Source organism: Centruroides vittatus, unplaced genomic scaffold (assembly GCF_030686945.1).
Source record: "Centruroides vittatus isolate TY-2023 unplaced genomic scaffold, ASM3068694v2 contig_199, whole genome shotgun sequence".
NCBI lineage: Eukaryota > Metazoa > Arthropoda > Arachnida > Scorpiones > Buthidae > Centruroides > Centruroides vittatus.
In genome coordinates, this window is record NW_027121224.1 from 523,187 (window position 1) to 547,598 (window position 24,412).

General features: G+C 27.7%; 2 protein-coding genes across 3 annotated transcripts in view; one reads left to right on the plus strand and one right to left on the minus strand.

Moving 5' to 3' along the window:
* Positions 1–1,657: 1,657 nt before the first annotated feature.
* Positions 1,658–14,596, minus strand: LOC136970455 (UDP-N-acetylglucosamine transporter TMEM241-like). The gene is made up of 14 exons (XM_067264892.1): positions 14,044–14,596; positions 13,919–13,965; positions 13,758–13,841; positions 13,607–13,688; positions 10,643–10,720; positions 10,445–10,537; positions 8,256–8,304; positions 7,811–7,859; positions 5,565–5,600; positions 5,450–5,484; positions 5,297–5,366; positions 2,258–2,345; positions 2,096–2,163; positions 1,658–2,004 (listed from the first exon to the last, which is right to left on the minus strand). The coding sequence occupies exons 1-14, from the start codon at positions 14,134–14,136 to the stop codon at positions 1,866–1,868; spliced, it is 1,011 nt and encodes a 336-aa protein (XP_067120993.1). The 5' UTR covers positions 14,137–14,596; the 3' UTR covers positions 1,658–1,865.
* The window catches only part of dup (double parked), a 42,487-nt gene continuing 32,529 nt past the window's right edge, over positions 14,455–24,412 (plus strand). The window contains exons 1-2 of one of the 2 annotated variants that reach the window (XM_067264879.1): positions 14,455–14,674; positions 22,719–22,901. In XM_067264879.1, coding sequence (XP_067120980.1) covers positions 14,456–14,674; positions 22,719–22,901 — 402 coding nt within the window. In that variant the 5' untranslated portion in view covers position 14,455. The remainder of the gene's footprint in view (positions 14,675–22,718; positions 22,902–24,412) is intronic. The other variant, XM_067264878.1, reaches the window with a different exon arrangement.

A 24,412-nucleotide genomic window follows, 5' to 3' on the forward strand; every position in this document is an offset into this window, starting at 1 on the left:
ATTAATTACTGCCTTTGACATTACCCTTGAATTAAACTTGAAATTACAAAATCAGAATGAAATTTATGACTATGAGAACTTTATTCCTGACTGAAGCACAGCAATGGCTTGTGAACTCATGTTAGATTAGGTAGGTGCTAAATTAAAATGACTTGTCACACTGTCTAAGCATGAATTCTTGCCTTTGTTCTACAACATCCTTAACTTACACAATGAATGTGTGAGTTATAATACGCTGACATATGTAACTGTCCTGTGGGCACTAAGAGGACCTCTTTCATCAAGCCCTTTATGGGTTCGGCCAGGCTCACAATGGGGCAGCTGGTTGTTGATAGAGAGAGAGAGAGAGAGAGAGAGAGAGAAGGCTGATATATCCAATCAGACCATCTCCAAAATATTCCTGGGGATTTTTTGACCCATCTGGATTTGATCCCAGGTTCCCAGAGCAGTAAGCTGCCATCTTGACTGCTCAGCCATCAACATATGTAAGTTAAGGTATATATGATCAATTCTTTGAGAAAAATGGAAAAGAAAATCAGTATTCAAAAAAAATTTGGCAAGAATTTTGCTGTATTTTGAATGTTGGGTAGCACACACATTTGTTTATATTTTTACAATGCAAAGTTTTTGATTGACTTAACAGGGGGATTCTATGAACTCCAATATCTCCCGTTTGGTCTCCATCATGACATCATTTTATTACTTCTATTAATGTACAAAATTTCATTCAAATTGGCTGGGTCATTACTTTGCAAAACATATTTCAGCAATTTGTCAATTTGAGCTGCTGCCAAGGAAGCTTGCTTGCTTCACTTGCTGTGCTTCAATAAAATGCTTTCTCGTTATATGCTTAAGCTATTAAAATCACAAACTGTTTTGTTTGTCAATCTTCTTTCTGACTTACATTCATAAAAATTTGATGTAAAGATTACACTTTATAAGTATTTGATTTATTATGAATTCTGATCAGATAATCACATATAAATTGAAGGTGTATTGAAATCAGAAACAGTACATATGATAAAACAGTCTATCATCTGCCCATTATGGTTACTCGCCTTACCAAAAATTTATATATTTGGTGATTACAGTTATCAATTATTCTTACAAAATTCTTTAAAATGTTAATAAGCATGATCATAAATAGCTAAGATAAGATAAATCTCATAAGATAAGACACATCTATGTGTAAAACATCAATTACCATGGAATGAATTTACAGCTATATTTAATAAAGAAATTTTATGTGCAAGTATATAAATATCCAATGTATAACATAAAATTAATGCTTAATATATTTTAAGAACTATTGTTTATCTAAAAAGAAATACAAATTAATTTCAAATATAAACATCCAAACTTGAGTTATATATGAAATATATGAAAGCCAAATGATTGCTAATTATATCAGGCTATACTCCTGCTATTATTATTAGTAAATGCCCCTATGCCAAATTACTTAGCATTTAATTAATAATAATAGTAGTAATTTTGGCTTTAATACAAATTCTTTTTAAATATCTGCAAGGCTATAAAATGTACCAAAATGCAATATGTAAATAATATCAGTATAAAAAAAATAGATTTTCTGTTAGCTGTTTAGTGTTCCCATTTAGATAGTTTACGTTATGTTTTATATTTAATTAAATTTGTTTCATATAAAGCAGTTATGGATCTTATCTATTTACTAATAATTCTTCTAAACAATATCATTTAAAACAATTCTATAATCAACATCAAATCTCAAAAAATTAATAATTATTGTCTAGAAATTTATATTAAAATTATTGTAAAAATTTATATAAATATTTAATATTTTCTATTATCACAGTTGAATGCAGAGAAATTGATTAATGGAATCTTCACTAGACTTCTTCATTATCAGTGATATTATCATCTTCCTGCAGCATTGGATTTAATTGTTCTGATGATTCTGTTCTTAATTCCATTAAAACTTTGTTTGGTAAAGGGGTAAAAACTCCTGTCAACAAACTTAAACTAATCCTAAGTATTTTAAAACAAAATTTTATTAATATTAATTATAAAAAAATAATAATTTCATCAATGTAACGATTAGATATGTTAAAAGACTTACCAGAGCTTACACATTGTATTTTGTATTTCAAATTCAAATAATAATAAACTCAAGCTTGCTGCCGTAATCTTTCAGAGAACAAAGTGATATTAGTACAGTAACATTAGTATAATAAACAAAGAATGTAGTAACACTTCTAAATTTCTAATTTAAATTACTTACTTTAGCCACCCCCATCAAATTGAGCCAATGTAGCTGATGATCATTTAATTTTAAAAAACATAATCCAAGTAAACAAGTTAAAATTCCACTGCAATTTATATGAAGTAATTGTACATGTAAGATAAATAATTCAAGATTAATTTTCTGTATAGTCTTTAAAAGAAGTTGACATAATACATTATTTAAAATAATAATTTCTAAATTTTTTCAAATCATAGAATATTTACAATTAATATTAATTTTAAATAAATCAATTATATCAGATATTGTTAGTTATATATACATGTGAATGGATCATTACATGAAATAAAAGAGATGATACTATAAAGTACTTTTAAACTTAATCATTGATTTTCAACAAAAATAATGTAATCTAAAAAATTACTTATTATGATAATTTAAAGATAGCAACAAGCACACTGATAATTATCATTTGTTGTTAATTGTGTGAAATTATAAATTAAAAATATAAATTAAGCAAAAATTCCGCATTTTAATGTGGAATCATTTTTGTTCAACTTGTGTATTTTTTATCTCTGTAAAATAAAATATTATTTCAAAACTATTTTTCTATTTTACACTGCTGCTCAAAACGTAAGTAACAAATGAGCAATTATTTACTGTGACATTGTCACAATGCCAGGCTGCAATTTTTAATCATATTTTTTCATTTATTTAATTTAAAACATATGCTCTCCATCTCAAATTAGTGGCGGCTTGCCCCTGCAAATCACACTTTTCCTGTTAACAATAGTCATATCAGTCATCTATCAATAACTCTGTTCAGGGGAAAATTTTTGAATTGAAATAACATGACTTCCAGTTTGTATCAAAAGTTCTTATACAATTAATTGGTGCCTCCTTCCCTAAGCCTTCCACATCTGGTTTCAGCTTTCATCTATCTAACTCCATTCTTGAGATTAAGGAAAGACAAATAGATGGATGACAGTGGGAATTTATAGATCTACAATTTTTTCAAATTGCAGCTGATGAAAAGATTGGTTTATCAAATATATTATTATTTTAATTAATTAACTTAAATTATATATTATTTGGAATTAAAATGTAAATTTTAATGTAATGGTTTGGTAAAAATGTACAGTTAAAAGAAATTTGTATGAATAATTGTCCTGGCCTTGAAATTATGTCCCTCCATAAGGTAGCTCATTCTGACTCATGGCTAGCATCATGAATGTGGAATGTTTCATGAAGTGTGGAATGTTTAATGTGCATCAATTTTGGAATCAATAAATAAGAATTCATACCATCATCTAAAGACCAGGATCTGAACTTCCAAGAATTACTTAGCAGCTGATGATGCCTTTCTGTTTCAATGTATGAGGCATTATAAGTCACTGACAACATGACAGCTGGCTTTGGACCCTTTGATACCACAGGAAGAAATCTAGCTCAAAAACCTGTTGTGCAATCTACACAAGTTTTTTTAGCTAGTTTTCTTCATGTACACTGTATGCTAGATCACTTGTTCATGTTCCTCTGTTGCAGTCTGTTGTAGGCTTCCAGATAAATTGGGCCTAGGAACATTGCCACTGGAGGATATAGCATCAAGTACTGTTTACTGATGATTCATCATTCAATTTCCAGAGTGATTGTTACTGAATCTTGATCTGGGATCCAATAACATGTGGCAACCCCCTTGAAAGAGACCATTATCGAAGTGGTGACTTGACAGTGTGGACAAGAATAGCAATAAACAGCTACAATAAGATTCATATTTTTCTATCTGTTTCACTGATAGTTATCTGGTATTTAAACAAAATTCTACATCCACATGTTCATCCATTTATCAATACAATGAGTATTGATGTAATATTAATGAATAATAATGCTTAATCTCACAGAGTAAAACAATTCTTTGCATGCAACAGTCTCTACAATCACCATAGCTGAATTCAATAGAGCATGTAGGAGTAAGTTTAAAAGATGGATTCCACAGTATCCCACCCTATACTCTTTCTGAGCTCCAACAAGCCCTTATACAAGAATAGAGATTACCGACATAAAAGCTAGTCAATATCACCATTAGCAAAGAATTGCCTGGATTACAACTAAGGTTTTCTCACAGGCCATTAGACAAAAGTCACACTAACATTGCAATGCTATATTTAGCTATCACAGTGTAAAAAGCACAACTTTTACATTTTTTCTTGAATCAGTTTATTCTTTCATAGGTGGTATACTTTGTCCACTTTGAGTCAAATAAGTCAATCTAATAAAATAGCTTTTGATTTATCCAAAATAACCTGTCTGTTACTTGTTTTGAGCAGCAGTAAATATTAAATTTTGAGCTGTATTACTTGGTGAATGTTATATTGAGTAGTAAGTAATAAAGTAATACAGTTACTATTTATTTAACATAAATTAAATATTCTTAAATGATTGAATTTGGAATAATTTTTTTCTCATTTTTTCTTGTTTTACTGAAGCATATTTTACATTATGCATTTTTTAGCTCTTCATTGACTAATGGGATCTTGTATACTCCTGCCTTAAGTTTGTTTAAGAGTGGGTCCTTGTCATTTCTAAATATATTATGTAAGTTAGGGACCCTTTTGTACATCACTGTGGTGTTCTCGTTTGGTCATTTCTTCCATAATTCGTCTGAAACCCCATTGGAACATAAATTTTACTGTAAATAGTATGTCTATTGTACATTATACATATTTTATTTTCTATTAAAGTTTATTTGTTAAATAAATAAATACAATGTCTACCTAAACTAGTTTACAATATTTATTAAATTTTACATTGTTCCCTTAAGCTTTCAGAAATCCTGAAACAGTAGATGTGGCTACTATTAAAGGGCAGTTGTTAAATTATTTCAAGCTTTAAGGATGAGATGTAGTTACAATTTGAGGGTGGTTATTATTCAAATAAAACTGGTATGAGATTATTTAAATCATAAAAACTTTTCATGACAAAATTTACTATTTATTTTCTGTGTCTAATAAAATTTGAAATAAATAAATAATATTTCAATATTCCAATTTTTATAAATTTAGAAAAATTTTATCTTACCTGAATATAAAACTAATATAAAACTTTGCAATTTTTAATAATGGAAAATTATAAACTTTAAAAGCTTCACCTAAAGAAAAACACAAAAAATTAAAAACAATATGATAAAATAATTCTTAGTGGTGTCTTTATGAAATAAATAAAAAGTATTACCTAAAAAAAAACTTGTGGAACCTAAAACAATAACACTAAAAATAAAAAATAAATAGAATAAAAAATTGATTATTATTAAAGTAATATTAAAACTTTTTTACAAGAATAAACATACCTGAATATAAAACAACAATACAATTTTGGAAGTGCACTAAAAAAAAAAAAAGAGAAGAATTTTCAAAGAAATGTATAAAATAAAAATTACATTTTATAACATTTTTAAAATAATACACATTATATTATGAAGTGTAAATTGTAAACAGAAATAAAAAAAATTAAAATTTGGGTCTCAGGATAGATTAAAGAAAAATAAAACAGTTTTAATTAAAAAATAGTTATTCAATTAATAATATCATATGCAGTATGAAAAAATATATGTATTGAAAATGAAAGACAAATATTTGATTTTTGAACAAAATAAACAATTTTAATCAGTCTGCTCTTAGAAAACTATATGGATATCAGTTAACTTTTAAATGGATATTGTCTTCCCAGCTAATTAAAAAAATACATAATTCTTCCCTTTAGTTTCTCTGTTTATTATATTCTTCTTTTTTTAATTCCAAAAAGTATTTATACCAAGTTTCATCTATTTATGATATTGCTTATTACTAATTTAATGTAAAAAAAAATTATGGTTTCATTATGCATTATGTTACAACAAAAAGTTCAAAAATATTTAAATATTTTATGCAAAAATTCCCTTAAAATCAGGAATAAATCTAATAAAACTATAACAAATGCAATATTCATTAAAACAAATGTTTAAAAACATGTAAAGATAACAACTGCTCAAAACTTTGCTAATTCAATCATGCTACACACAAAAATTTTTTCCTATCATTTAGTTTTACCATATACTTTTTTATAGTGATTTTAACTGAAAAGAAAATACCAGATAAACTTTCTAAAGTGTTTTGTTACCTACAAATATAAACCAGAAGAGTATATAGAAGGTATTTTTGTGGAATCAGACATAAGCAAAGTATTAACAGATAAACATTTCAAAGAAAATACAAATAATGTGAAATGTATGATATGAAAGTTTATGAAATTAGGATAGATGAACTTAAACATTCATTTGAAAGATTCGTCCAATTTTGGTTACTTGGAATAAGCAGTTTGTGTTTCCTTCTATTTAAATATGGTGTCAAAGTTAATTTAATTTTTAACTAACGATTCATTTCTCGTATTCTGATTTAAAACATTTTCATGATAATCTAGATGAAATGAATGAAAAGAAACATGAACAATTTCATCAAGACATATAAGAAATGCAACAGAAATACAAAAGATACTGGAAAACAAGATAATGGCTGATTGTTAAAAGAGAAGGAATAGAAGAAATAAGTAAAATGAAATTTACAAAGTGGTTTTCAAAGCCAAGAAATACAATATTTTTTCAACAAAGATTGACAAAGCTAATTGAATTTACTTGAAATTTTGTTCTAATGTTATACTCTATTTTCAATGCATTTCCCTGAAATAAATTTTTAATGAATAAAGAGAATCTCATTACACATTTTAAAACCTGAAAACAGAAATATCACTTTAGAATAACATATGAGTTTTTATTTCCAGAAGTCTATTATGATAAAAACTAGGGATTAGCAATAATATTTGAAATATAAATGATAAATATAACAATTGAGAAAATAAAAGCATCTCATAATGAAAAACAACAAAGTTAAATCACACAAAATGACTATGATATGACTTCATTAAATTTGTTTTAATTCAACTGATATAGATACATTTTTTTGCTAAAATTTACTAATTAACATATGTCAATTTTTATATGAAGCTATTGGGTATGTCATTTCATTAGATGTTGAGCTGCTATTCAACTAATTTAACAGGATTTGTTAATGGCTTCTTTTTTTGTCAGAATGCAAATTAAAATCACATTTTCAGCATAGTATAGTTGATAAACACTTTCCAAAAATGTGCTATTAAAACCTATTTGATCATAAAATATGTAACAAGCTAATGATTAAATATATTTTTTTATGCCTTAATTTCCTTATTAAAGTTTACTAGATCAATTTCTAATATAAAACTATAAAATTATTAATTAGTGAATGAAATATTTAAAATTAGTACTGTAGCTAATTAGACAACAATAGAAAAAATAAGAGATACAATAACATTAATTTAAAAATACAAAATACATTATCTAAACTATTTAAATTTTTTTAATGCATTGTATTTATTTAAACAGTATCATCAACTAATTTTAAGGACAGCACAAAAGACTAAGCTAATAAAAAAATTTGATGACATATCATTTAAAAAAGTTTATTAATATAAATCATAATGAATAAAATGATTTATTTATATTTTAAAACTAAGGTTACTCACTTTTCTTCAGAATAAGACTTATCTAATTGATCCAAAAATACTAAAACTCCTAAAGTAAAGAAAACAACTTTTATTGAACATAAGATTCCTTCATAAGATTTTTTTATTCAATAAATTTTAATATAAAACACCTTCTATGAGAATTTTTTATTATAATATGTTAACAGAACATTCAATTACATTTATTACTTTCTCCCAAAGCTGCAATAGGTATATATTATATGTATATATTTATTAAATATCCTACAATTTACAGAATGTAGACTATACAATTGTATATTTTACATTCTGTAAATTGAAATTGAAGATAATTTAAAATTAGAGAAAAAAGTCAAATGATTTCCATCAGAGATAAATCATTCTGACTATAAATTTTGAGATTTATTATTTTCCTTTGAATAATCAAAAATTATTGTCATAATAAAAACATATCACAAGATCTCACCTGATGATATAAGATGCAATATCATCCAAAAGAGAGCTCCTCTAAATTCCTGTAACAAAACATGCATACATAAATTGACTAGAAATTGCAGTGCATACAGAATAGTATAATATAAAATTTTGCTATAAGTTAGAAAATAAAAACATGTAATAAATGAGAAAAAAAATTAAGATAGGAAATGTAATAAGTAAAATGTATATCGAAAAGATTAATTAAATATCTAGCTGCTCCTAGCAAATAAAAAGATGATCCAGCTACAATCAAGTTCACTGTAAGTAATTTACAATTATAATTTAAAATTTCTTTATATTTATTACAAAACTAACAATCTAAGTGATTTTATTTTAATTTTTTGCATTACTGTATTATATAAATAATTTCAAAATCTTTTGTTTGAAAATGAAAAATACAGAAAGATCATTCTGATCTTATATCTATGCATATCACTACATTTTTTTCTAAAATTAAAAATACATGAAACTGATTGTAAAAATCAATTACACTAACAATTCAACTGCAAAGAAATTAAAACTACAATCTGTTAGAAAAAATAAAATAAGTCAGTTTTCCCTAAAACTGATTTTTGAAGGATTTTTTTTTAAATTTAATCAACAATATTTATATAAACTACATATTTTTCAATTTGTAAATGTAATGTTTTGTTTGTTGAAATTATTAGAAAATCTATGTTTTTTAGATTCATGTCAAGATTATCAAAACAAAACAAAAGAAATCAGGTTTTTCTTTAATAGATTATAATTTTTTATTTTTTCTTAAATTATTAGCATAATAACTATTTTCTGCACTTAATTCTACACACTTGTAATTAAAAAAAACTTTACAAAAAATGCTTTTTTCCCTTAGTATAATTAAATTAATTAACTTATCTATAACCGTGAGGTAGATAATAGTAAGGGCTTATCACACCAATGATATAGTGCACAAACGCTCAATAATCAAGGTAAAACATTTAATAAATCTAGAACAGGTTGTACAACCTGTTCTAATGACCTGTTATTGAGCGTTTGTGCACTATATCATTGGTGTGATAAGCCCTTACTATTGTGAAACCCGTATTAGGCCTGTCCAGTGTTAAATTTTAATTATTTCGAAGCCCTCTCGGGAGATAACGATCGCGATCCACGATAACAATCAGGTTCGAAGGATGTACTATCTTCCGCCGTCAAACTCACTTCCCTCCTTCTCAGGATCCGACCTGAGTCACGGAACTCAAGTCATCATCCTCGATCGCGATTGGTGATCGTGGCGGAAGGGACTTAGAGTATAAATAGGGGGGAGATCTCTAAGAACGGGGAGCTGACGTCCGAAGTAGACGACCTGCCCGGCGACATCGTATCCGACTCGAAAGCCAAGTCGAGACGCCGAAGCCTCAGCCGCCAAGCCTATCCTGCCGCCCACCTGTCGCTCCGCCAGGAAAACGCCCGAGTCCGACTCCACTCCTCGACCTAAATCGATCACCGAGAGGTATGAATCCCCTAATAATTGTGAGCTCTCTCTCTCCCGCGATTAGGGACGGGATGCGTAGCGTTTCTGTAGTAGTTCCTATGTACCAATAAACCATTATCTGTGTTGTCCTGTTATACGGATATTGCCTTCCTTTATCGACGACTCCACACACACTCCTCCACTCGACCTGACAAGTAACTGACCGATCCCGACAAGTCGGGATATCGCGCAAAATTAGCCATCCTTGACAGTGGGGCGGGTCTTGCCGACCTATTCGCCGAGAACAAGGAGGTCCGACTTCCGTCCTACCTCCCGGCGTTTCCCACACTATTATCTACCTCACGGTTATAGATAAGTTAATTAATTTAAAAAAAACTTATAATATCGATAAATATTAACACAAGTTCACATTAATATCCAAAAATAAAAAATGAAAATGGCTAACCATTTGTGTTTGAAAATAAAAATCACATTGATTTAGCTATACTTTTTATTTTCAAACATTATTATTATAACCATTTCCACTTATTTTTTGTGATATTATTATATATCATGATACATTGCATATTTGTCAGCCAAACACATATACAACATATTCTCTATCCTAAGATCTGTCTACATGGAATTAACAACGTATCTACGTTCAAAGTATATATATTAGCTATCACATTCAATTATACAAAATTAATATCTAAAAAAATACAACTATAAATTTCAGTTACCTTTAATGATGTAGAAAGTACCATAGTGGTACTCAATGCTATTATTGTCAAAGGTATTATTATTGAAATAACATTTGAACTTTTCTCACATTCCTAAAAATGAAAATGTAATTAGATTTTTAAGTATTATCTTAATACAGTATTATAAATGAAATTAATTTTACATAGTATGATTTTATTTTAAAAATTCATAATTACCAAACGCCTTGCCCAAAGATCAGCAACATGTTGAAATAAAAAAACTATATTATGTAAAGAAAGAAAAATTGGTATATGCTGTAAAAACAAAGTAAAAACATTTTTTTAAAATATAATCTTTTAATTTATAATTTAAAAATTCTAACTTCATTTATATCATTTTTAACAATATCACTAAAATATTCATTGTAATAATAATAATAATAATATTTCTGTTTAATATTTCATAAAAACAGTTATGTTATAGAAAATATAATGTTTTAGAATTTTCAATGTTTTTCAATTTTCAATGCATAGCATATTTTATTCTTGTAATAATACAAATGTGTTAAGTTTCTATATAATTTTTAATAATTTTTAATAGCTTTAATTTTCAAAATTATATCTATTATAGTATTACAGAATAATATAATTCATACTTTATATAAAAAAATTTTATATTTAAAAATTACAATGGTAATATAATAATATCTTTATGAGATAAATTTTAAAATATTTCAAATTTTAACTTTTAAAACAATTAATGAATTAAGATACTAAACAATTTGAACTACAGGTAGGTATTTAAGTCGTCACCTCTCATTAAATTTAATCATTACAATTAATATAGTTAGTAATTGCTATTTTTTTTTTTTTTTATAAATAAAATTGCTCAGGAAATAAGAGAACAAATATATAGAAAGATATTTTACAATTGTAAAACTGTTTGCTTATTGCTATCATGAAATTCCAAGCCAGAGCCAGATAAAATAAAAAGTGTTATTTAGCAGTTAAGGAAAGTTTCAATTCTATTTAAATTATGAATAAAATTCTAACTTTTCTCAGTATTAAATTTTTTTTTGAAAAGTTAAACCAAAAAGTTAAACCCAGATTATAATTTCTTGAATTTAATAAAATATGTTAAAATTAAATATAGTTATTACACATCTATTAAACACATCATCATACATTTCCAACAAAAGAATCTTAACAAAGCTACAGCAAAAATAAAAAAAGATCATAAATTTAATTAAGAATAATTAATTAAATATATATTCAGATCAGATAAGAGCATCTTTTAATCATAAAAGATGTAATCAGTAATTAATGATGCATATTAGCAAAATGGTAATATATTAAATAATCCATGAAAATATATTTCAAGCCATTACAAACTGGCAGATAACATACTAATTTATCATTGTTTCTTTATATGGAAAAATCTAGAATTAAGTTTATCATAAAATTTTTTAAATAGAAACATAATTTAAAAAACAAATTCTCTATTCCTCAATTTAAAAAATGAAAATCCTTCTTCTAATTTAAATGCATTCAAATAATCAATAAAATTAAACAAACAATATAGGAATCTTAATTAAAAATTCCATGAATGTGAATAGCTTTAAAATTACTCAGCTGTAATTTCAATGGTTCATTGATAATTACAAAAATAAAATCTGTTTAAAAAATATCAAAATATTTAATATTTTATTATATTTTTGTTGATATGTTTTTTTATATTAGTGATCTATCATTTTATTCTTTTTGTTAGTCCATTCAACTGTAGTCCTTAAAATAAACTGGCATAAATTTTTTAATTTTTTGTATTTTTAAATTTTTTCACTGTATTTTAACGATAGTTAAATTATTACTTTTAAAAATCTCATTTTTTCATTATTTGCTCAAAAGCACATGTCTATTATGTATACAAATAATTGTTTAAACAGTTAAGATTATGAGGAAATTTAAAAATATCTTTTAAAAGATTTATGTATTAAGTATTTTAGTACTTTGCTATATTTTGCATATTTTAAATGCCATTATAGTAAATAATGATTTAGCAAGATGAAGTTTTAATAGGTGTCCAGAAAAAATCTGCACAAAATATCTAAGGCTCTAGCTAAGAGCCAATAACTTTAAACACGATGCACATGCTATAATTTGAAAGCATTGAGAATGCTGTCATCTTTATCTGCATTTGATTTTCTACTTCTTTCAAAATGGCAACAAAAGATAATACTTTGTGCCTAAGAATGCACTTTTACACATTATAGTAAACTTTTTTCCTAATGTTTTATTTAAACTGTTTTGCTGATGAAGAAGTTTTAAAGCGGACTGTATATTGCATTCTCTAACTTTTTGAGAGTGGATTACTACCACAGAAAAGAAAGAAGTCTGGTAAGAAAGTGAAAATTTTCTAATGAAAGCCAAAGTCAAATTGACTATCAAATTCTTTCTTCCACAAAAAACTTCCATAATCCAGTGGTAGATGTTTCTACAACAGCTAACGTTTTCAACCCCCTCGGGGTCTTCTTCAGGCACAGCACAAAAATAGTTTCAAATGCCAGTGAATGGAACAAAAAACCGAACCGAATTCTATTCCATAATTTTGAATCATGGAATTGGAAGATTGGCAATTCTTCCAATTCCATGATTCAAAATTATGGAATAGAATTCGGTTCGGTTTTTTGTTCCATTCACTGGCATTTGAAACTATTTTTGTGCTGTGCCTGAAGAAGACATCTAAAAATCATTGTTAATACTGTGTGAATTTTTTCTAGACACCTGTTATATGTATGAGTATGTATAAAATTAAAAATATTGTTAATAAAAAGTTACAACATATAATAATTAATAAAAAACTATAAACCAAAATTTTTTTATATAATTTAACACTAACTTTAATTTAAAAAAATTCAGTACATTTAAAATTTTGTAGTTAATAAATTATTTAATTAATTAGTAGTATAACAATTAAAATAGAATTATGTAAAATAAATCAAAATATGTTTCTTCATTCTTAACAATGCTATGAGATAGCAACAAATAGAATATATCAAAACTATTCTAACAGTAAAAAAAAAAGATCAAGGTAAATAATTTTATATTTTTGAATTCTTCTTACATTGACATCTTAAAATCATATTGAAAGAATTAAAGCAATTATAAAATGGAGAATTTTAATTATTTAAAAATACTTCTTACCATTCCTGTTAATGCTTTAGATCCAGTATATAAACCGAATGTAAAACATACCATGTAAGGTCCAATATATTTAATAGATGACCTGAAATTATTAAAATCATGAAAAATGACCTGTTTATATAAATTTCCATATTTAAAACAGTCAATTTACCATCCTAAATTTGAGAACTTTATATTAATCAAGTTATATTTATTCATAATAGTAAATCCTATGGCACCAACAAGAGTTTGCCAACTGAAAATATATAAAAACAAAACATTTATATTAATATTTTTAATAAATTAATTAAAAAGCAGGTTTGTTAAACTTACCCTTGAAATACCAATGGATAAGTAAAGCTTAAACCAGAAAGAATAAACTAAAATAAAGATAAATATTGAATATTAATTTATATTCTGTATATGAAATCATATTTAAAGAGGAAAAATTTTTTTACCTTATTAATCCAAATAGTAAAACAAAATAATATGACATATATAACAACAAGAGGCAAAGTATGTAAAGTGGATAAATTCTTAATAAAAGACATTTCAATGATGTTCTTTCAGTTATATTCAAATTAATACTTTAATTTTTTCGTTCCTATAAATATATCACGACATCATGTCATCTAAAAATCATTGTTAATACTTAAAACCTTACACTACAATCTTTCTACTCGATTTAAAAGGTTCACGTGGTTATCTCGATTCGTGTGAATGATCACTTTAATAATTTACTATTTTTGTAAAATATTTATTTAAAATTCATTATATATATTCCAATTAATTACATTTCATTAGAATTTTTATGATATTAATTATTAAATTAGAAATGGATTAATTTATATGCGTAAAAGTTTTGTCCAGATGGCGTTGCTTTTGGCGGGAGTTTTCAGTTTCAAGATGGCGCAGGCCGTGGTGACTGATTTTTACGTGAAGTCGAAATTTAAAAGTAATGGAATAGGCAAAACTTCCAAGGTTACGTCGTTTGATAAAGATAAAGAACGCATTGTTACGAATGATTCGATCGAGGAAAAGCGAGTAAACGAAGTTTTAACACCAAAAGAAAGACATCAAGAACAAAAGGTAACAGAGAATGAACCCAAAAGGTCCATTTAATGATTTAAAGTAGTAATAATGTATGAAAGATTTTGAAAATATTTTAGATACTGTATGCAAATAAGGAAGGACAGAATTTCATAAAATGTAAAAAGAAAATAATCTACTTATCACCTTTATTTTCTTTATAAAAATCAGTATTAGTAATTGCAACTCTAATTTTTTGGCATTTTGATTGTTTGAATAATGGAGATTTGATGATTTAGCAATTTGTTTTATTAATTTCGTTTCGTTTCGTTTTAAATTACATTTCTTAAGTTTTATATATTGAATAATACACATTCAATATATAAAACTTAAGAAATGTAATATTTCAATTAGTAGTATTCACTTTGTTTCCTACTTATTTACTTTACTTTTAAAAATGAGTCATATTACTTTTGTTAGTAATCATTGTAAAGAAATATTATTTGATATGAAACACTGCAAATAATCTCATTGGTAAACACTTCCTGTTTTATATGTAAACAACTTCTTGCTCTTCCAGCACTGAATGTTTAATAGATAAATAGAAGAAAACATTTTCATCTGCTTTAGTGGCCTTATTCAGGTTACAAAAATTTATACCCTTTTAGATTAATGTTACCCTAGGTATCGAGATGGCGGCTCGTCTCTGATCCCAGCAATCAGAAGAAAGAAAACAGTGGGGACGCACGTTCTAACCTAACCTAACCTAACCTATTCTAATAATTATGGTAATTTATTAGAATAGGTTAGGTTAGAATGTGCGTCTCCACTGTTCCCTGTCTTCTGATTGCTGGGATCGGAGACGAGCCACCATCTCGAAACCTAGGGTGACATTAACCCCCTTTTAATAAGTTTGTACATTCGATAAAAGAATTTTTAACAAACTTATTACAAAAATTTGAACAAACATTGGAAATGTGGAGAATTCTGTACTTCAATGATGATAAATAAATTAAAATTTAAAAAATGTTTAAAATATTTTTCAAAAAATTAAAAAAAAAATAAAAAATAAAACCATTTTTAAATTAAAGATTACATTATGTTTTTTTATGCGATAAACATAAAATTCAATTCAAGGCAAGCAATGTTTGCCATATTTGTGGCAAATTTAATATGTCTTTGTAATTAAAACAGTTTTTGCACCAGTTTATAAATTTCAGCACAAAGTCCATTATAATTTATAACAAGTTATAGGATTATTACAGTGCACTTGTACTCATTTCGGAATTAACTCTAGAAATCTTGTTCTTGGAAAAAATCTTAACAAAAAATAGTAGGTTAAAGTGAGATTGGATAAGGAGTCAGTTGTACAGGGTTAGCAAGAAATAAGTTTCCCACTTCAGAGAGCTCTGGAGTGCGTTCTACTGCTTGAAATGAGACAAAGTTTGGATTACAGATAATTCAAATGATGCACTTGACACTCCTTAAATAAAAAAAATAGTATAAAAATCTGTCAATAGGCGCACTGGAGTACACACAAATATTGAATATGCATGCACATATAAATGTTGAATATGTAGCACTAAAACTGCTCAATATGTCTTCCTTCATTTTGAATAATGTGATCTAATTGCAAAACCATATTTTCCACATCTGAGTGCAGTGAGTCTGCCAGAATATCCAGAACATGGTGCCAAATGCTGTCCTTCAGATCTAGCACAGATGCAGGTCTTCTACAGTAGTCGTCCTTCAGGAAACCCCATAACCAAAAGTTGCAAGGGGTTTGCTAGTCACTTCAAGGAGTAAGAAATGTATTTGGTATTCTTGCACTTATAATGTCATTTATGATCTAAGTGACTAATAGTAATCAATATAGGGTCTGCTTTGTAGTTATTGAGTAGGTGTAATTTTTTGAACATTTTTGCTTTTTTCAATAAATGATTTAAAAATTATTTTAGCCACCACAAAGCTATTAAGATCATAAATGTCAGAAAACTGAATATTTTCCTACACTTTAAAGTATTGGCAAATCACTTTTGTAACATGATCTTTGAACTTTCACCAAATAAATGCTGTTGTCTTTATCTTAAGACTGTGTTTATTTTTCAATATATGACTATGAGTACTAATGACTATGACATCATCCACACATCAGCAAAAAAATAGTATGCTCCTTTTATGTATGTAGAAATGTAATTTTGAACTGTTTTAATCTTGTTTTACTGTTCCACCAAATTATAAAACATATAGCTGAAGAGGGACAGACAAACCTGTCCGAAATGCATACCTTCATCTTAATAAACCTGTGTCTATCAATCTCTGTGTGATTACTCCAACTATGTCAATAGTGTGTGATAAGTCCTCCATGGAGTCAAAAATTAGTTCTTGTAATCATTAATCATATATTGTAACATAAGGATCAAAAGCAATTCACGTGTTTATTTTTCATTACTACTGTACTACAGTTCTTGTCAAAAGAATGAATAACTCAGGAAAAGTTTATGGTTTCATGCTACTGTAAGCTTAATTCCAACAATAAGACAGAAGTATAATATGTATGATGATAGATGGTAATTGACAACTTAACCAGATCAGTCTTCTCTAACAGATAAAGAATATTGTTTGGTTTTTTACAACCTGCCCTTCTCCTCTATTCCTATTTTAAGCCAGTCTTTATTTGATGCCTATGGTCAAAATTCATTCTCTGAAAGAGTATTTGAACTGATTCTTTGTTTTAGTTTTAAAACATTTTGTGTAAATAATTCTTTCAGAATATTCAAGATGGGACATTGTGTTTTCATAAGATAGGTTATGGATGATGGCATTCGTTATTTAAGAGTGTCCATTATTTAAAGGTAAATATAATAGATGTCCTATTTGAAGGGTCTGGGATTGTAAAAATGTCCATTAAGTATGTTTTAAGTGTAGATTGCCTTATGTCCCTTGAAAGAACATCTGCAATGAGATTACCTCTTCCTGGATTGTAGTATAGATTGAAGTCGTAAGCCAATAACTTTAGCATTAATCTCTGCAGTCTAGGAGACAATGCACTTAATGGTTTTTTAATCAGCGTGATTAAAGGTTGGTGGTCAGTATATGCTACAAACGATCTTCCAAGTAGCAGGCGATCAAATTTTTTACATCCATAATATAAGGCGAGTAGTTCCTTTTCGATTTGGGATAGTTTTGTTGTGTACCATTCAAAGATGATGAAAAAGCTAAGGGTTTTCCTTCTTGTGAAATTGCTGCTCCTAGAGTATGTTGACTGACATCTGTATGTAGGGTTATAATTTTGTTTGTATCAAATTGTGCTAACATTTGAGACTGTGTTAAAATTTTCTTTATATAATTAAAATCCCTTCTTGACTCTTCTGTCCATGTCCATTCAATATTTTTTCTGGGAAGTTGCCTAAGATTGTGTGTAAGATTTGATAAGTTAGGTATAACTTGCCTAAATAATTCACTAATCCAAAGAATCTGTAGTGCTTTTTGATTTTCTGGTTCTTTTAATTGTTGAATGGCAATAAGTTTTGATTCTTCTGGTTTTAAACCATCTGGTCCTATTATGTGCCCTACAAAGGTGACTTGCCTTTGTGCCAGTTGGATCTTGCTTTTTTCAAATTTAAGGCAGAGAGTTTCTGCTCTTTGTAAGACTTTTATCAGTTTTTGATTATGCTCTCTTAATGTGCCACCATAGATTAGAACATCGTCCATATATGTGTAAATGCCTTCAATATCTGAAAGTATTGTGTCAATGGCTCTTTGAAAATGCTCTGATGCTGTTGTGATTCCAAATGGCAATCTTGTAAATTTATATTTTCTGAAAGGTGTATTCATTATTAACAGTTTTTTGTGATTGTTTTTCTACTGGTAGCTGAAAGCAGGCTGATTTAGCATCCATAACTGTATAGTATATGGCTTTTGGAATGCTTGATAATAGTTCTGTTGGCGATGGTATCTGATAATTATCCTAATAATGTATTTATTTAACTCACGTGGATCCATACACAGGCATAATTTTCCTTATTTCTTTTTGATTATGACCATTGGGTGGAGCCAACTAGAAGTTTCTTCTGTCTTTTTTAAGATTCCTTTTCTAACCAGATCTTCTAATTCTAGTTTAACTTCTGGGATCCTTCTAGGAGGGACAAGTTTTGGAATTGCATTTTGATTTAGTTTGATTATAACTTTATGTTTGAGTTTTCTACTTCCCTCAAATACACTGGAATAAGATTCCAAAATATCTTCTGGGTTAAGTTCAGGTGTAATAGAATTTATCCTTTTAATAAGGTTTAGTTTTTTGCATGCATCTCCACTCGAGAGGTAGTCCACGCATCTTGATGACAAGCAATTTGCTCGTGGTTTCATGGCTTCCAGATTTAAGTCGGAGGTGACATTCACCAACAATAGGTATTCTTTTGCATGTGAAGGTATAGACTTTGACCTTAGTCTGTTTTATCTTTGGTGAATTGGTCCACTGCTTCAAATATGTCCAAGAGATAACATTAGTGTCTGCTCCAGTATCTAATTTGATTTTAGTGGGATTTCCATTTATTTCAATGACTTCTTCCTAGTGTTCATGCGTGACTTTGTTCAGCACAACAATTCTATCCAATAGATAATCTTCCTCATCTGAGATGACAGTGGAATTAGGATTATCAATTTCATTTGCTTTCTTTGCCTTACATGCTGAAGAAAAATGGTTTTTCTTTTTGCATTTAAAACAAAATTTGCCAAAAACTGGACAGTTTCAATACTCATGTATAGTTAGGCATTTTTTATTCTTGATGCTATTTTTATTTATCATACATGTATTCAGTTTTTTGGTTTATCTTTTTGTCTTGGAAACTGACTTTGCATCTTGCTCACTGTTATTTCTGTTGCCCTGATTTTAGATAATTCGGATGCTCTTGCCATGTCTATTGCTTTGGCTAATGTTAATGTTGGATCTTGCAGCATTTTTTTTCTGATGCTATCATCTTGTGTGCCTAAGACAATTCTGTCTCTTATGAGAGATTCTGTTAGGGTGCCAAAATCCCATCCTTGAGCTTTTGTACGTAGCTCTGTTACAAATTCGTCTACAGTTTGTCCTGGCTTCTGTATAAGCGAGAAAAATACATATCTACTATAGTGTTCTCATATGGCTGGAAATGGTCCGTGAATTTAGCTAAGATTTCATCCACTGTCAGATTCATGGCATTTTCCTCTAACTGGAAATTATTGTATATTTCTAAGCCTTTCTCTCCGATAATATGGAGCAGGATAGCTCTCTGCTGCAGAATACTTTTTGCAGGTAAATCTATAGCCGTTGCATAAATATCAAATCATTGCTTTCATAAACTCCAATTTTCTGGATTTGATGTATCCATGGAAAAAGGTTCTGGAAGAGTTAAATTATTCACTTTGCTGTTTAATTAAATTATATATATATTTCTTCTAGTTAAAAGTAATCGTTATATTAATATACTAAGGAGACTTTCTGTCTGTCGTAGCATCAACCTTCAAGTGTCTAATTACTTCTTTAAGCTAGCACATGTTTGTTAAGCTTCGTTTCCTTCACTGGCTTAATTATCTGCTGCCACCATGTTTTAAGTGGTTTATTTGATTTTTATACGCCCTTCGTAGCGCACTTGGAACCCTCCACGAGACAGGAATACAGACACTCTGAATACTTTATTCAGGATCCTTCCTGGACCAGGCAATCTCCTAATATACATTAGTCAGGACCGTCTGTCTTGCACGCCCTCTGGCAGTGTAACAAAGTAGAGATGTCCGCTATTCATGAGTGTCTGTTAATGGAGTATATTTTACTGTATATTTTAAAAGCAAAATGTTCTGTCACCACCATACAGAAATAACAAATTTAAAAATTAATTTCATTTACAATTCAATTTGAAAATTTCAAAACAGCTTTTAAATGGTTTTTAAAAATGTTGTTTTGATTTTCAATTGATTTGATTTTAATTTTAATTAATTTGATTTTGGTTTTATTTTCTGTGTAAAGGCCAGAGTTTTAATTATTATTTTTTAATAATTTTTATTTATTTAATTTTGCATTAACTTTGCCTGCACTTCTTGAACCCTTAATTACAATTTTTCAATTAATTGCAACTCTTTTTCTCTTTTGTTACATAACTATAGAAATTGTTTTAGTGTTGTTTCTCACAAAAGATAATCAAATTTAAATTTATTTGAATTTTTTATTAATTTCATTAATTTTTGTTTCATAAATTTTCCTGCTTTTTAAAAATTTTAATTACAAGCGAGTTAACAATGATTAACTGTTGGGCTATCTAGTTTTAAATCAAGGCCACAGGCTGTTTTGCTGACTCTTAAAAAATATCTGAGTGTCAGCAAAACAGTTTAAAATATAAACAACATTATATTTTAATCGAAAAATATTATATAAAATTATTTTTAATAGTATGTTTACTTATAATGATAAAATGACTTTCTCATTATAATTATGAAAGTTTTTGTTACGATTCACAAATGATACTGTAATATGTTAAATTTTCAAATGCAATTCATGCAGTTTTGAGTAAAAATATTTATTTCTGCTAAGTTCAATGCTGTTTTGAGTTTTAAAAATTATGGGATTTCTTCTTAGGGATTTCCACCATCTGTGAGGTTCTCTAATTCTGCTGCTATGTTAAAAATTTCAAACTTCTATACATAATTACATTCAGAATACCTTCAACCTTTAATATACTTTAGATCAGTGTTTCTCAAACTTTTTGGCCCGCGACCCCCCTTCTGCACTTAAAAATTTCAAAGGACCCCCGAAGAATGAGTGTGTCGAAAAAACATCCCGGAGGGAGGGGGTTAGGCTCGTATTTAAATATTTATATTGTTTTTATTATTTATATGTGCAATTTATTTAAGTAAAAATTATTTTATATATTTTTTATTTCTATTATTTCTAAACATGAATCCATAGCAAATTTATAAAACATTTGAAAAAAATTGATCTGGCATCAATTTTTCAGCGACCCCCCCCAAATATTTTTCACGACCCCCTTGGGGGTCGCGACCCACACTTTGAGAATCACTGCTTTAGATGAATAAATCTCCTAACTTATGCATAAGTCTTCCAAGTTTTTTCCCCCTTTTCTAAAGGATAAAACTCCAAATATACTTGCTTGTTTATTTTTCAAACAAGTAACATATTCAATTCTTTGAAAAAAAAATAATTAATCAAATTTTAAGTATTCACACAGCTGAAATTTTAATAAAACAGAGAATGAAAACAGCGGGAAAAGAATAAGAAATTGAAAAATTAAAGATAGATGTTTTTATATAAGGTTTATAATTAAGATATCTGATTAATTCAATATGGAGAGATCTTTATAAAGATGAAATCTTTCTGTATTTTTTATTTTGTATAATTTTTATACTTATTATAAATGTTATATTACTTTATATAAAATTTTGAAAATATTTCATTTTTATTTTTGTTTTATTATATTATTTATTTGTTAGTTTATCTAGTATTTTGTTTTAAATTTAAATGCAAAAGTGTTCGAACGTTCTGTTGTTTAAATGTTAAGTTAAAATACGTTCGAATTTCAGTTGCATCTGAAGATGGCCTATCATATTGAGTTGAAAATGTTAATGTTTGTTTAAAGAACATTTCTCAGCATCAGGTGTTTGATGGTTCATTAAGTATTTTAAAGAGCTGAGAACAATATTTAGTTTTATATAAAAATACTTTGTTTTTAAAAATGTTTTAAAACAATTAATTTAATTACAGTGGAAACTTGATTATCTGGAATAGTTTTCAAAAAAATAAAATAACAAGATACCAAACTCTATTTAACTGGAAATCATTATTATTTGCCAGTTGTAGTGCTGAAAACTTAGGTCATATATACATAACATTATTTTAGATTTTGAGTAAATTAATTTACCTTTAAATACAGTAATTGCATTACAGTATTTATTGTTTGTGAAACTTTAAATGCACAGTTCTTGATGTATCCAAAACACACAAACGAGTTTCTGGATTATCTGAAAGATCTCTGATCCCATCAAGTTTCTATTGTAGTTTAATACAACATTTCACAATTATAATATTGTTATAAATTTTCTTTTGTTAACTCAGCCAAAAAAGTTGAAGCCCAAGAATTGTTTACCTGAAAGTTCTTTAACACCCATTATAAATAAAGAGCAAAATATTAAAGAAGGATCTCGTCCAGTAAGGAAAAGATTATTACTTCAGGATCATCATTTAGAAATACAACAGCATGAACCGCCACCTAAAGTTCTTAAACGAGATGAATTTCAGGTTGATTTTTAATTTTAATTTTTTTTTTTAAATTAATTGATAGAAATATAAATTTAAAATTACTTTATGTATTCGTTCTTTATTTTCGAATAATTACTTCACAAATCTTTTTATTTATTTATTAATGTCTTTGACTACACTTAAAATTGTCTGTATTACAGGAAAAACAGCTTTCTCAGTATGGAGTTTATATCATTACAAATACATTCTATAAGATTACAACATTGATAAGAATTTTACATTAAAACAGTTTTAGCATAAAATCTTGTATTTAACATAATATATTGTATAATTAAACTTGATATAGCACAGTCTGCACAAAGTGCCAATGAATACTTGTGAACAGATCTTTCCTGTAAATATTAAATAGAATTTTCCAGTAGCTACAAATTACTAAGTGTGTGATTTTGCATTACAAAACAATGTCATTATCACCAAATCATTACCAAACTCAAACACAGATGGTGAGATAACAAAGATGGTAAAAGCAATTTTATATTCATTACATACATACATATGTATATATATAAAAGTTGGCCTGAATATCAATGTAGGACCTACAACTTTTATTCATCACTGTTATCACACTTGGTTATAGGCATGACATGTGAAAAAACTTCTTTTTCAAATGCAGAAGTTTATTAAAAAACCTATGTGTATGGCTTTTACTTGTATGCTTTATGGTGTATTGGGAGAGTGTACATCTACAACTTCTGCAAGTATTTATACTTTGCAGTTATCAGTTTGTGCCAAAAATGGTTTTCAGGTGTCTCAAATTGCTGCAAGAGTCACTATAGTATATCAAAAAATGTTTTCCACCCTTGCAATGCCAAACGAAAACTGCTAAATAACTTTTGCACAAATCAACTAATTTACATAATAAAAGCATAAAAACTATAGATAATCACTTCATTAAAATAATTTTCCTAACCTCTATTAGTTTAGAAAGGATTCATTTTTTAAATTTCCTATGTCAATGAAAGAATCGCACCCTACAAAAAAAATTATAAATACTGCAGGAGAAAAGAAATTTAATAACATTTTAGAAAATGCACTAACATAGGTAGAAGTAGAATCTAATACTGGCTTTAACGTTATGAATCAGCCAAAAATTACTTTATGCAGATCGATGGAAAGGGGCTATCATAAACAACAAAAGTAAAAAATTATCTGACTTAACAAAATTTCATCAGGTTAAAAAATCCACCAGTTAACTTGTACTTATTAGGACACTATTGGAAGTTTTGTGAGAAGTTCAAAACTTATAGAACTGTGACAGAAATGTCAGTTCATGGGGACAGAAAAATGCTGCAAGAAGCAAATAAAATTTCATTTTTATTGGTTCAAAACTAAATATTTTATGAACAGATTAACAGGTACATATACAGGTACTCCTCACTTTACGACCTATCTGCTTAACGACCACTTACAACCAGTCGAGTTTTGACCTGCAATTCGGGGAATTCCCTATCTCAGCTTGAGTGTCGATCAGTGGCGAATGTGACATGCGC

Excerpts from the sequence above, each read along its gene's own strand:
- LOC136970455 (XM_067264892.1), bottom strand. The coding sequence starts at position 14,136 with ATGTCTTTTATTAAGAATTTATCCACTTTACATACTTTGCCTCTTGTT. Across the intron at positions 7,860-8,255 it reads ATTGCATCTTATATCATCAG|GAGTTTTAGTATTTTTGGAT; the intron begins GTGAGATCTTGT and ends TCTTTACTTTAG. Across the intron at positions 2,346-5,296 it reads TATATTAGTTTTATATTCAG|TGGAATTTTAACTTGTTTAC; the intron begins GTAAGATAAAAT and ends TATAAATTGCAG.